General features: G+C 37.7%; 2 protein-coding genes across 3 annotated transcripts in view; one reads left to right on the top strand and one right to left on the bottom strand.

Moving 5' to 3' along the window:
* Positions 1-2,582, top strand: part of psda (pleckstrin and Sec7 domain containing a) — a 30,220-nt gene extending 27,638 nt beyond the window's left edge. Inside the window, exon 17 of the mRNA XM_026224641.1 lies at positions 49-2,582. Coding sequence (XP_026080426.1) covers positions 49-300 — 252 coding nt within the window. The 3' untranslated portion in view covers positions 301-2,582. The remainder of the gene's footprint in view (positions 1-48) is intronic.
* Positions 2,583-2,858: 276 nt separating this feature from the next.
* On the bottom strand, positions 2,859-13,423 carry nfkb2 (nuclear factor of kappa light polypeptide gene enhancer in B-cells 2 (p49/p100)). Of its 2 annotated transcripts, XM_026224642.1 has the most exons (24): positions 13,231-13,423; positions 12,682-12,737; positions 10,547-10,589; positions 10,234-10,303; positions 10,074-10,114; positions 9,785-9,883; positions 9,553-9,704; positions 9,262-9,374; positions 9,011-9,169; positions 8,307-8,411; positions 8,133-8,221; positions 7,880-8,018; positions 7,271-7,402; positions 6,983-7,159; positions 6,747-6,888; positions 6,395-6,509; positions 6,024-6,231; positions 5,759-5,928; positions 5,200-5,302; positions 4,790-5,013; positions 4,606-4,687; positions 4,348-4,511; positions 3,565-3,676; positions 2,859-3,489 (listed from the first exon to the last, which is right to left on the bottom strand). In XM_026224642.1, exons 2-24 carry the CDS (start codon positions 12,696-12,698, stop codon positions 3,413-3,415), a joined length of 2,733 nt encoding a protein of 910 aa, XP_026080427.1. In that variant the 5' UTR covers positions 12,699-12,737; positions 13,231-13,423; the 3' UTR covers positions 2,859-3,412. The 2 variants fall into 2 exon arrangements, with proteins under 2 accessions (XP_026080427.1, XP_026080429.1); XM_026224644.1 differs by lacking the exons at positions 12,682-12,737; positions 13,231-13,423 and adding an exon at positions 10,788-11,062.
* Between the last annotated feature and the right edge of the window lie 192 nt (positions 13,424-13,615).

Below are 13,615 nucleotides of genomic sequence, written 5' to 3'. Positions count from 1 at the left end.
CTTCACTCCTCACTGCGTTTATACGTCTTCCTAATTCGTATCTCACAGAAAACACGTTACGGAACATATGCAATGCTGCTAAGAGCTAAGATCCGCATAGGAGAAACTGACCTGGAGACGTTCGAGGCCCGTTTGTTTGACGACGGCGGCCTGCAGAGGGCCCACTCCAGCCCCACGTTACCCCAAGACAACAGCCATGCCAGCAGCACCAAAGAGTCGAGCAGGAGCAGCGGCAGCAGCAAGAGGACCAGACGCTCAGACGGTCAGAGACACAGCTGCAGACAGGCTGTCAAACAGTGAGAGAACCCAAGCAGAAGAGCTTGTTTTTCTCCATTCAGGAGCTGAGTATAGAGAGCTACCAGGACGGCTGCAGATTACATTGATGGCTGTTCTCAAGTCGTCATGATCACGAAACTGTGGTTGGGGTTGCTGAGCCCCACGTGTGACCGCTGGGAAAGCATGCTTTTCTGGCCAGTAACCGCAAACCCAAATCTGCCAGTGGGCAGATGAGAAGGAGCACCAGCCTCACATCGTCTTATTTCTGTCAGTCTGTGTTCTCGCCACAAATCTGTGTACTATGCTTGTTGATCGTCAGTTTAAACACTCGTGGCTTTTCATTTGAACAAGCTGAAGTGCAAACTTGGTGGCCCTGGGAGTGACAGCATAATGAGAAGTCAGCCTCTTTATTGTGTGAACAAGTGCTGTTCACTTTATATATTTAAAGCATTGTAGATTTTGCTTTTTAGATAATTTCATCATTTGAGGTCGATCAAGCGCTTTAACTCTTTATGGGAAGTTCAAGAACTTAGTCTACTCTGTATAGTCCTTTAAACCTTCTTAAAGCACGTCTCAAAGCATGCCTAAGATGTTTGAAGACAATCAGTTCCTCATTTGGTACAATTACTAAGAATATGAATGCATTATTTCTCTTTATACCATGACAGCGGACTAGTGATAATGACCTTGTGAAAAATAAGTGTGGTTAATCATAGTGTATGAATGTGCACTTGTAGTGTACTTCAAATCTTAAAAGTGTATTTTTAAGATACTGTACTTGAGGATAATGTAATATTAATGAAATTAAGGCCACTTATGTGTACTTAGAGTACACTTTTTATTTTATTTTTTGACTGTCTGTGTCAGATGTAGTCAGTTACTTTAAAGTACATTTAAATCATTGTTTTAATCTTTTGTTGTGTTTTAAAGTAGTACACGTATTTTGATGTGTTGGCTAACATTGTAAAGTACTTGATTCAAATTCTGTGGTTTTTAACTGATATTACATTTAAGAAAATTATATTTTAAATGTATTAAATTGCAACTTTATTACAAATGTGTAATTAGAAAGATGTTTTAAATATGTGAAATACAAGTTTCAGCAGTATAAACTATATTTTAAAGGTATATTTGAAGTTAGTATGAAACTACAGATAAGGATATACTAAGTCCTACATGAAATGCAATTAACCGTATTTAATATAATATTGCATTTAAACTATAATACATTATCATTTGATTGCAGAAAACAAACAAACATGCAATTAGCTGTCCAATAAGTACTCTTTTTAAAAGTATGCTGAAGTGCACTTCTTTTTCACAAGGGATTACTTTACATGCTGAATATCTGAAGGACTTTACTCTGTGCACATTGACCGATCACCATGTGAAACGGATGTTAAAATCAATCTCAATAATCGACCCCATCATATTATGTAGTGTAATGTGTATTTAAAATACGTATTGAGCTTGAGAATGATGTATGACCGAGCCACTGATTTCTCAGGCACTCATTTTCAAATGTATGATCCATTCAGTGCTGTGGTGAAACAGGAGGCACTAAAAGCTGGTCTGTTCAGATTAACCACATCTAATACCTCAACTGCACTGAGAGACCTGCTCAAGGGAGTGTCATTTGGTCGGAAATAATTCTAGACGTTTACGAACTGGTGTGTTCTTATGTTCAATTGAACTTGTATGAAAGATATTGCTTTATAGGAGAGTGAAGGTAAGCTTCTGTGCTGCTTATCATAACCTCATGAACTGTCCTACTGATCTCCGAATCCAAGAAATTGTAAAACAACACACTAATCAATGCGAATCCAGGTCATGAAGATCTAAACTGACTGTTAACACTGCCAGCATATAGATCGAATTCAGACATTTAGGACACACACACACACACAAATATATTTTGACATGATATGGGACCCTAATTCCATCAAATGGCACTTCAATAGTGTCTCGCTTCACTGCACTATGAATAATAGGCATATTTAATGAAGAGTTATTTATATATTTTGAACATTTATTGAGTATTTGTTTATGACTGAAGCATATGGACTAAAAATTTATATCCAAGTTTTCTATAGGGAGCACTCGACCACTACAAGTAGTTTGGTGTCACCCAAAGATTTTGCTGTAAATGTAACTTATTTCTTATGACTTAGTTTTTGTGTTTGGTGTGTTATCCATTCTAGCTGTATATATGATGTTAATATTATGTTACAGCCTCTCAGTAAAAAAATGCTATAATGTTTGTAATGTTTTGAAGGCATAGGCAAAATAAATCTGTTTTGAAAGGATGACGGTTTCATTTCAGATTTAATTATAAAAATGTAGGTTTTTGGAAATACAGTCTTGATTATATTATTTTTCTTGCATGTTGTCTCTCTCAAGGTTGCAGTTGGAGTAAAAACAGTACTATTGTGAAATACTGTTACAAACTCATTCATTATATCTATATATCAAAATAAAATCTATTCCTGTGATGGCAAAGCTACATCACAAAAACCTTCTGAAATCATTCTAATATGCAGATTTATTATTATTACTATATTCAGTCAACATACAGTATAAGACACAGGATAATGAAATACCTTTATTAAAACACAAACATATTTACTCTGAACAAGTGTATAATTGCAACCAAACATACACATAAATAAACAGTATTAGAGAGATGTATCAGAAAAACAACCAATGTGATTTAAAAATTGCATCACATCTTTGCATTTTCCTAAGGTTGCATATAAATCAAAACAGAGCTTGCAAGAAACATTCATATCAGAGCATTCTGCAGAAATATTCCAAGATTACAGCTGAGATTGTGGAATGACAGTTGCATTACTGTTAAATAGCTGTAAAATCTCAGTAATTGAGGGGTTGCTTAGATAAAAGTACTGCACTAAGACTACGGAGATTTGAGTGTCTTAAAGCAACTGATTTCTGTCATGTTGTATTTCTGTTATGTAATACCAGCCAGGGCTTTTGACCTCCAAATGATCCGTTTCAGTTCATCCTGTGCAGTGCCGTATTTTCACTTTATTGAGATGATGAACAGTCCACCAGTTCGCACCTGAAAAAACCAGTCAAATAAAGTGCCAAGTTGTCCTCAAAGATTAGATCCTGATAATCAGTGATTGGCCACTGCAGGATTTCCCATCTCCTCTTCAATGGACTGACTCCCAAAGCCGCTGTCCTCTTTAGAATCTGGAAAGGAAAGATGTTTTATTCACATTCTACTGATGAAAGCTTTCGTTTCTCTGTCTGTGTGTGAACCTGTACCTGTGCTCTGCTTGTCCTCTCTGGGTTGGCTGTCTCTCAGCAGTCTCACTCCTTCACTCACACCCAGAGACTGCAGCGCCTCCACCAGGCCGTCCACAGGACCACCACTCAACTGAACATGGTGTTTAGAGTTAATTAGTTGATTCAGATGATTTGGTTAATAGCTCATTTAGAGAACCTTTTCATGATATGCAAATTTTTTGAGATCGGAATTTTGGGATTTCATGAGCTGTATGCCAAAATCATCAGTATTAAAACAATAAAGACCTGAAATATTTCATTGCATTGAATCTAAAATATATGAATATATATAAAAATTTTATCATTACATTATGGAAAATAATGAACTTTTTCACAATATGCAAATTTTTTGAGAAGGACCTGTATAGTAGCAGTAGCAGCTTAGTTTGGCTTTATTTTTTATTTATGAATATGATATAAACATAAATTATTATAAAGCTAGTGTTTTTAGGTAAGGCATCGTATATAAGATAAGTTTGGTCATTGTTTAAATTTTGTTTATTTAAAAAACAAAAGTTATATCAATTGCAGTGATTGTGGGGTACAACAAGGAGCTATACTGTGTGCATTGCACATTTTGGCAAATAAAATGATCATCCAAGTAATCCATGCATATAGATAATTTGCATAACATGCCACATTCTTTATACTGGAGATAAAGTCATCAGTATGCTAGAGTGCTGTTCCAAACAGCAACTTGCCAATGCCTATTTAACATAAAACAGAATTTACCAATTCATGAGAATAACGTCCATCTCTTACCTGGTAGTTCTCGAGAAGCTTCTGGCAGGGTGAGCCACTCTCCTGGTACAGGTGAGTGAGTGTGAGCATGCCCAGTTTTTCCGCCAGCTCTCTCCAGGGTACATGGTCTTCAATGAGAATACTACACAGTTTGGTGAGCACCTCACTGTCCAAACCTTGGTTCACTGTAGGAGGACGAATACAGAAGCATGGGTTTCTTACACTAGAAGCATGGGTTTCTGAGAACATACTGTAAAGCATGCATCTAAATCTTATTACCTTCCTCGGTGGTTATTTTGGTCCTCTTGGGGGCGAGAGAACTGGACTTGGGTCCTTTCCTGCCATCTAAAAGATCTCTAACCTGAGGCAGAGATTAATAGATGAAATCTATTGCATGCATTTATTCATCCACCTTCAAATGTTCACAGGTTATACAAGCATTGTACAGATGAAAAGCTCAAACCTTTTGGCATTTGGCCAGGTCAAATGGTGTGTGTCCCGCTGCAGGTCTCTTGCGTGGGTTAAATGTTCCTCTTTCAGATGATATCGACATGCAGTGAACTTGCTGAACCATGAGATCTGGAAGCTGCCTGTCGACTTCATTCTTCTCGCTCTCGTCATCTTCATCTGAGGAGGACGAGCTCTGGAAAAAAAGAGGCTCGTCGTTCTCCATGCGTTTATCAGCACCTAAAAAAGAAGACAAAGATAATTAAGCAAACGTAATTTATGAATCTCATACATTATGAAAAGACCTTACTAAAAACCACACGCTATACAGAAACTGTTCATCTTCACCATGTTTCTTAATGACATTTCATTGTGCTTTCTAGGCCTTTTAACTCATATTTGTAGGAAAGAAGGTTTCTCAGTTACCTGCAGCTATCAGCATGGAGCAGAGAGGTGGAGAGCCCTGACTGGCAGCAAGGTGAAGAGGACTGTTGCCCCCGTAGGTACACGCATTCACGTCAGCCTGCAGCTGGAAAAGAAACCACAAACAAACATAAAACTTTGTTGTGGCTGTATGCTTAAAAAGTGTTGAATCAGGGTGAAACCGCCGCAGTATTTCATCACAGTGATATTCAAGAATGAAAGCAGACCTATTCAGAAATGCATACTTTTATTCAGCAAGGACGCATTAAATTTCTCAAAAGTGAAAACGCCATTATTTTAACCATTTTATTAATCAAAGAATCCTGAAAAAAATTTATGTAAAAATAATTATTTTAAATAGTATGTTTATTTACAATATTACTGTTTTAATTTATTATGTCATCAAATTAATAGAAGTCAAACCTTTGAACAATAATGTGGGGGATCTGTATCAGTCTCAGATTTCCTATATAGTGAACCCCTAATAGTGATGTAACAAGTATTTACTGAACTAAACCGAAACTACGAACACAGAAGAGCTAGCACTCCATCGGTCCTTTACCTCTGTAATGAGATAACAGGCCAGTTTTAAAAAGTTGTCCCTCACTGCCAGGTGTAGTGCTGTGCAGCCGCTTTTCTGCTCGGGCATGTTAATCTTTGCTCCTGCCCCCACCAACAATCGAAGACAGTGCTCTCCGTCTTTCTTTACTGCGAGATGGACTGGATATTGACCTACGAAAGAGGGGGAATAAATGTTCACATGTGATGCAACCTTAAAACGCCATTTCAGTGAAGACTGAGAGACGATACCTATGTGTATGTCTCACCTGAGAAGTCAGCAGAGTTTATTAAATGGGCATGACGCTCTCCCAGCAGACCCAGGATCACTCGTAGCACGGCCTCGTCACCGGTGTGAGCGGCCAAGTGAAGCGCTGTCCGGCCCTCCTGGTCCAGCAGGCTCGGGTCTGCACCCGTTTTCATCAGCATCTCAACTAACCTGGCCTGCTTTGTGATCACAGCCAGATGCAATGGAGCCTGGAGAAGAAAAGAAAGATGAACTTTAAGTGAAACCACAAGAAATATTTAGGTGACATTAATAGCAAAACTAAATGAAATATAAATTCTTAAATAATAACAACATTAAAATCTCTTGGATTTCAACAGGGAGTTTAAAAAGAGCGTAAATGTGTTAAATTACTTGATTGAGGTGGTTGAGCTTGTTGATGAACTTCTGCTGTGGAGTGTTGTTCAGGGCCTGAATGAGCTGTTGTACCACAACAGGTTGCTGATGGATAATGGCCAAGTGCAAAGGACTATGGGAGAATAATACAGATTAAAATAAAACATTTCTGATCACAATTGTGTTACTTATTCCCCCTCTTCATTGAACACTATTGTAACTGTGTACCATTGTTAAATGTATTAAAAACGTGTTATTTGCATTTATTCATTAAGCAGATAAATTAATCCAAAGTAGCTAAAAAATATTAGCTATGCTAAATATACTTTAGTATAGTTGGCGTTTAAGACAGAGATGTGAAAGGACATACGTGTCTCCGTTCTCGTCCTGCACTCCACACAGATGTCTTTGCAGAGCCAGCAGGGGGCGCACATCCCCAGTGCTGCAGTACTGTAACAAAGCACGAGCAGAGCACTTTGCCATCAAAGAGGCACGACTCTGCAGAGCTGTGGCTGGAAACAATACAGGAAGGAAACAAACATCACTGAGCGCATATGCACCTAAAATCTTGAATCTCTTGAGTATTGCTGGCATAACTCTACTCACCAATCTGAAAGAGCTGCTGTTGCATTTGAGAGCCAGACTGAGTTTGTGTGTTTGTCGACTGATTCGGAGATCCTTCAGCCTGTGGTGTGGAGCCTGACATCTGTGCCCCGCCGCTAAATCCACCGCATCCACCAATGTAAAACCCTGAACCATCCATCGGAGGATTAAATGGAAAACCTACGGGTGAAATTGACTGTTACATGTATGAACGTTCTAGTGTACACCTGAATAACTGAACTGGCAATCTACACAAGAAGCCTCTGAGTTTAGGAATATAATATGCTATACCTCCTCCCATTCCTCCTCCTCCTCCTCCTGTTCCAGATCCAGGACCCCCATAGGCCCCTGCTCCTCCTCCCCGCCAGTGATCGTAGGACTGATGAAGTACCTTCATCCTCTTCCTCTGAACCTCTTCTTTGTCTGTGGGGAAACAGGAGCCAACGTCAGGATCAAAACTACTGTTTGGGGTTTGTACGTTTAAAAAAAAAAGTATTCATATGTTCAAAGCCGTTTGCAACGGTGGTTTAAATTGATCCAAAAATTTCAGCAAGACATTTACAATGCTATGGAAATGTTTCTATTTTATTTAAAATAAACAGTTCTTCTGAACTTTCTCTCATAAATATTCTGACGGGTTTTAAACCCGATATTAAACAGCACAACTTTTGATAATAACACTGATCGTAAGAATTGTTTCTGAATGATTTCTTAATGACTGCTGAAACCAACCACAGACCTACATAATGTACATAAAGCCAAAAAGGAAGTGGAACAATTAAGCTACTGCATGAGATATAAACGGTCCCCATACGTATGTTAGAACAGTTTTTCTAAATCTGTTGGTTTAAATGCTTTATTTCAGTTAAAGGAGTATATATTTAATATAGCACTACTAACCTTGATTGTGAGGAATATAGGTGAACTGTTTGGGTTCGCTGCAGTCGCCTCCCTTCTTCCTCTTGAGCTGCAGGAAGACTGTGACAGGACGTGTGATATCTGTGCAGCGGTATGGTGGGGTCTTAAACACGATCGCATACTGATGGGAATAAAAACAGAGCTAGTAAACATTTCCTGTAAAAAGCTAAACTGCCTCTGATGGCAAAATCTGGAGTAGTCAACGGTTTCATGCATGTGTCCCTTTAACACAAACCTGTTTGTGGACATCAGTAGGGGAGAAGTCTCCAAATGCCTCCCATCCTCCATCATCTTCCTCCTCATAAAAACGAATGTCAATATCATCTGGAAAAGAAGGAGATGAACATCTTTGAGCTGAAAGGATGGGAAGGACTGTCAATCCTTTTTGAAATTTGAAAATCATAACAACCTTTTTGAACTTTATCACAGAGCAGAAAGACCTCTTCTCCTCCCAGAACTGATCCAGAGGTTTTGTCCATGCGGGAGATCTTCAGATTTGAAGCATTTGGTGATTCTGGGCGAAGATCAGCACATTTTACTTTAGTTATAACAAGATTATATAACAACACGCACTTTTCTAATTTACACTGCCGTTCAAAAGATTGAGTCTATACATTTTTTTTTTTTTAAGTGCTGCTTAATATTTTTGTGGAAACGAGGATACTTTAATAATTAGAAACTTCAGAAGAACAGCATTTATTTTTACATTTTCAGTAATAACTTTTGAACAATTTAATGCAGCCCTGCAGAATAAAAGTAATTTCTTTCAAAACAAAGTGATAATTACATTTAAACAGAGAAAATTCTATAATTATAGAACAATTTTACAGTAAAACTAAATTGTAAAATAAAATCAAAGGCGCTAAATTAATTACATTCGTAATTTAAAAGGAAAAAATCAAACTTATCAGGTCTTTTATTAATGTAAACCACATAAAAAGTAAGAGTAAAGAGTAAAATCTAATTTTCTTATTATATTATTTCTTATAATATATATATATTCTTTTTAATCAAAGTGTATACATATTTTCATTTATTTTGGTAGATATGACCCCTCAACTTTGGGGGTCTTTATTAAAAGTTAATTTGCATCTGTTGTTTGGCAGGACTTACTGCTATCATAGATAGGGTTGGAGACAACTGGATTCAAGGCTCTTGTGAAACTCCCATTGCTGTCCTGCAAATACGCAGTAAACTTTAATCTCACAATGTTTAGGTCCATGGTTTTGCCCAGTTCTTTGGCCTCTTGCAAAATAGCCTGTTCCTCTGCATCTGTATGAGAGTAAGAGAGAGAAAGCATGTCAAGGATGTAAGCAGTAAGGAGTTACTGTATGTCCAGTTGAAGAGTGAAATCACAGACTTACCAGTAAATTTACATCCAGGCTCTTTTATCCTCCTCTTCTCTTCTTTCAGTCTTTTCGTTAATACTTCATGCACTCCTCTCTTAGTGACATGGAGGATGCCTAAATTACTGAATCTAGACATAGAAGATGTGAGGATGAATTAAGGTTGAGCAACTACACACAAACACCACTCAAAAGCCACAAGCGTCACATGATGATACACACACACAATGCCTTACGCAATCCACTTTACTCATAAAAACAGAGAGAGAGATCATATGAGCATGGTGCACAGTAATAGTGTTCACTCACTGTGCTGTGAGATCATTAGGCCCGACATCAATGGTGCATATTCCGTTGTCAGTACAGTGGCGACCCACAAGGCTGTGTGCGTGGACACGTGGGGGGTCTGTGTGCGTCACAAGCTGAACCTCTACGCGAGCGTGACCCACGTAGTTTGACACCTGTAGAGTGAGAAAGTGTGCATTTATAAACGTACTTTTAAATTAAAAACTTCACTATATTTACATGTGGCTTAACCCACCTTGACTGTGGGATACGTCCTTCTGTTCCTCTCACTGGAGGCCCCTGGCAGACCACCATGGGATGGGCCCTCACATTCATAACGAAATCTGAATCCTCTCTGTAATGCACACATACAGTGTTATTCACGTAAAACCTTACTCACTGTTTTTTGGGGAATTCCAGTGAATATGTTTTAGAATTATCCCACATTGCTTGCACATTACGAATATATGCAGAAATACTTGTCAGTCTTTGTCACATACAGTGGAAATGAAGCAAATACAACAAGCATGTGAAGATTTTTGTACCTGCTTTGGCTCCTCAATAATCTGTAGATAAGGCCCATGAACTGAAATAAAGATCAGATCATACATAGTTAATCTTTATTCTTTATTTTCAAAAGGTAAACGAACAACAAATAAAGAAAAAAAAAACATCAAGTGCATTTCACAGACATCCTTAGCTTACCTGTCTCTGGCACATAGGGTTCAGGCTTGACCTCAAAAGGTTCGTGCAGATATGGAAGCTCCACCATGAACTGTAAGGACAAAAAGTTGGTGTTTTTAGATTAAGTATATATTTATGGGTGTTTAAACCCAAACCTTTAGCTCAAATCACAATGTGTCTGAGTATGAAAATTAAGGATGCACCAATTACAAGATTCTAACTCATTACCAACAAGCCAAAAATTATTTTGATGTTGTGATAACTAATAATACGTCACTCTAAATCAAACATCTGATGTAAGATACAGCAGTAATATTGACAACATGTGGCTCACCTCAGGATTGCTAAACTTCATGTTAAAATGTGTTTCATCCATCCTGTAATGTAGAAGAAAGAGAAGCTATTACTGAGACCGTTTCACACAGAGACAGACGCACAACTCCAAAAAACCCGAGTGGTAAGGTGCTCAAAACATCAACTGCGCTGTAAACCCCAGCAGATGAATTTAATGTCCCCAGTTTTTCCCCCACAGCAATCTTCTGACCTACACACAAGAAGGCGTACACTTAGCCTACCTGACAAACACAATGCTGAGAAAAGGGCTCTCAGATTTACACAAAGACCTCACACAAATCCGTTTCACTTTCAGTGTCAGAACAAGGATATGCGCACCGGATTTTTTTCTTTTCTACTTTGCCTCCCTCTTTCTGTCTGGCTGACTTGCTTGCGTTACTTCCAGGAAGTAAGGCAGTGAAAAAAAACAGAGGAAAGCCCCCAGAATACCAGCTCACTGCTGCCGCTGATGTCAAATCCTGAGAAATGCAGGTACAAGAAAATTCACACTCTTACATCAAGCTTGCTCATATCTGAATTCCCTTAAATTTCCAAAGGCTTTTGAATTTCCTTCCCTTCCTTTTTTTTTCTTTTTTTAAGGTACTTTTGAAACTAAATTCCTATAATGTTTCCTTTTTAAAAAACAAAATTTTGTTGAAATTCTACGAAGACAAAAAAATTCCACCCAAGTGTAATTTACTCAGAATGTATTACTGAGTCTGTGTAACTGAATTAGTCAGATATCCCCATAGTGCCGCCAAAACTAATGCCATGAGAACAGCCCTGAAAGATGGGTATTGCCCCCCATCTGTTGGCATACCCTTGCAGCCAAATCTTAAAACCCACGAACACTTCCACTCTAAATTAATTCAGGAATTGGAGCTTAAGATATCTAAATGATATAACTACTAATACATGGGGAGAAATTGTTCTGTTCCTTTTTGTTTATAGCATTGTTATGATTACTATTATTGGCTATGTTTGGCTGGATGATGGGATTGCACAAGAGTTACTTAAACTGCCGCTGACAGGAATGAGGAAGCTTTGTGCTGTTCAGGATGAGCTGTACTGAGATTGATCTAAAGAAGCAGATATTCTTAAACCCATGTGACAACTAGCAGAGTAAACTATGAATTTTCTTTCTGAGGTGTCAGGGCTCACTTTGAGTGAAATGCAAATCCTGACGTCACTGAAACAGAAGAGTAAAACTCTTCTGGATGTCAACCACATCCTGTGCTTCTTCTGTGAAATGACAACATTTTCACTTCAGCCAAACAACCCCTACATCTAAAGAACGTCAAATATAGACAAAAAGATTCATTAAGAAAATGCAAAAGAATGACACTGTGAAAATGGGTTTGTCAGTCTAAAACAATGGATGTCAAACAGGGGCCTGGGGACCGCCAGGAGGCCACATCAACATCCAACAGTGCAAAATCACTAAATTATTTGTAAAATATATATATATATATTTTTTTTTAACATAAACCAATTTAATAAAAATGCTAACAAAAACAAAATCTATTTGTGACATGTCTTTCAGTATGTTAATGCATTTAATAAAAAATTTATAATAATAACAATAATAATAATAATAATTAATAAATATATATCTTACAACAGAATCACAAAATATATTTTTGGATGAATATTTAATTTTATTGACACCCGACTGCTCTCAGTAATAAGGTTAAAATCAAGCAACTTAGCCTCACAGACAACACATAATAAAGTTTTTTTTAAAAACTAACAATTTTTCATTTCTTTTTAAAGTGAAAAAAAACTTTTTTGATGTAGAAAAATCACAATAAATCTGATTTTACCACTTTCAAATCTTCCATAAACAAAAATAATGAATTAAACCATTGTACTGTATTGTTAACCCTAAAATTATTTACGTATTAAATTACGTTTTTTTGTATTAGTATGCACATTAGACTAATTGCAAGTCTAGATGCTCCATGTAAATCACATCCAAACCTTTTGGAGTATATTTATTCACAAGTGTGCACAGCTGCCAACCAGGAAAGCGTTATCGGGCATCTAAACTCTGTAACGTTAAGTGTCAGTGGTGCCCAATTTAAGAAAGGTTGCACAGGTGTACAGCTCATTAGGATGCGTGAGATAAAACTGTACCTTAGTGCTCCAGCCATTCTGTGCTCTGCAGGGTCATCCGAAGCGTCTCTGGGCTCCTGTCAGATTGAAAATGATGGAAATGATGAGTGAGTACACGGTGTTCAATGGGGATGTGATTCCCCTGCACATGTAAGTCAGATCCAAAAAGTACTGACTTTTGACGGGAATTTCCCGCATACACGCGCGTGCAGCAGCTAAACACACGGGACAAGACTTGTACACTATCGAGAACTGGCATTAATGAACTTTGCTCACATTTTCGTTAGCAATTTAACGGTTTGGTTATTAATATGCAGTGGTACTGTATGTACGCGAGGGAACATCATATTGTACATCTGTTTTCAAAACAAGCTCAAAGTAGATTTATCTAACGTTATATAACTTATCAAGTATCATCTTGATGTATATCTTAGTCATATTTCTAAATAAGAAAGCGGAGTAGCATTCTCTACTATCAAAGACCCAAATTACTTGTTACAAAACTGATCGGTAATAATGAAAATTTCGTTTTTACTGACGTTAAGTTACATGAGCACTTATCAAACTTACCTTGTTTTCTTATTCTTGTACAGCTACTATCAGTCGTCGACTTTAGTAAACCACTGCTAAAAAAATGCCTGGAAAACGTCAACAAAATGCACCATCCATCAAACGAGTCTGTTCCAGTTTCTTTAATAAATATTTAGTAAACCGCGAGCAGACAACTTTGTGAATCGCTCGCTGTACTGCTCCTGGAAAGCCCCGACTGGGGGAATTCCGCAATCACGTGGCGCGAGGGGAGCGTTTTGATTGGTTCTTAGACCAGACATGATTTGCATGTTCTTCAAAACTTCCGCTCAAATCAGCTTATTTCAACTAATTAAAAACGAATCATACCATAATTAAGGCTTATATCAGAGTAAGCCTATGAATTGTGCAGGTCTGATGATCTGAT

This window comes from Carassius auratus, chromosome 38 (assembly GCF_003368295.1).
Source record: "Carassius auratus strain Wakin chromosome 38, ASM336829v1, whole genome shotgun sequence".
Classification (NCBI taxonomy): domain Eukaryota; kingdom Metazoa; phylum Chordata; class Actinopteri; order Cypriniformes; family Cyprinidae; genus Carassius; species Carassius auratus.
This window is presented reverse-complemented; position numbering and strand designations above follow the sequence as displayed.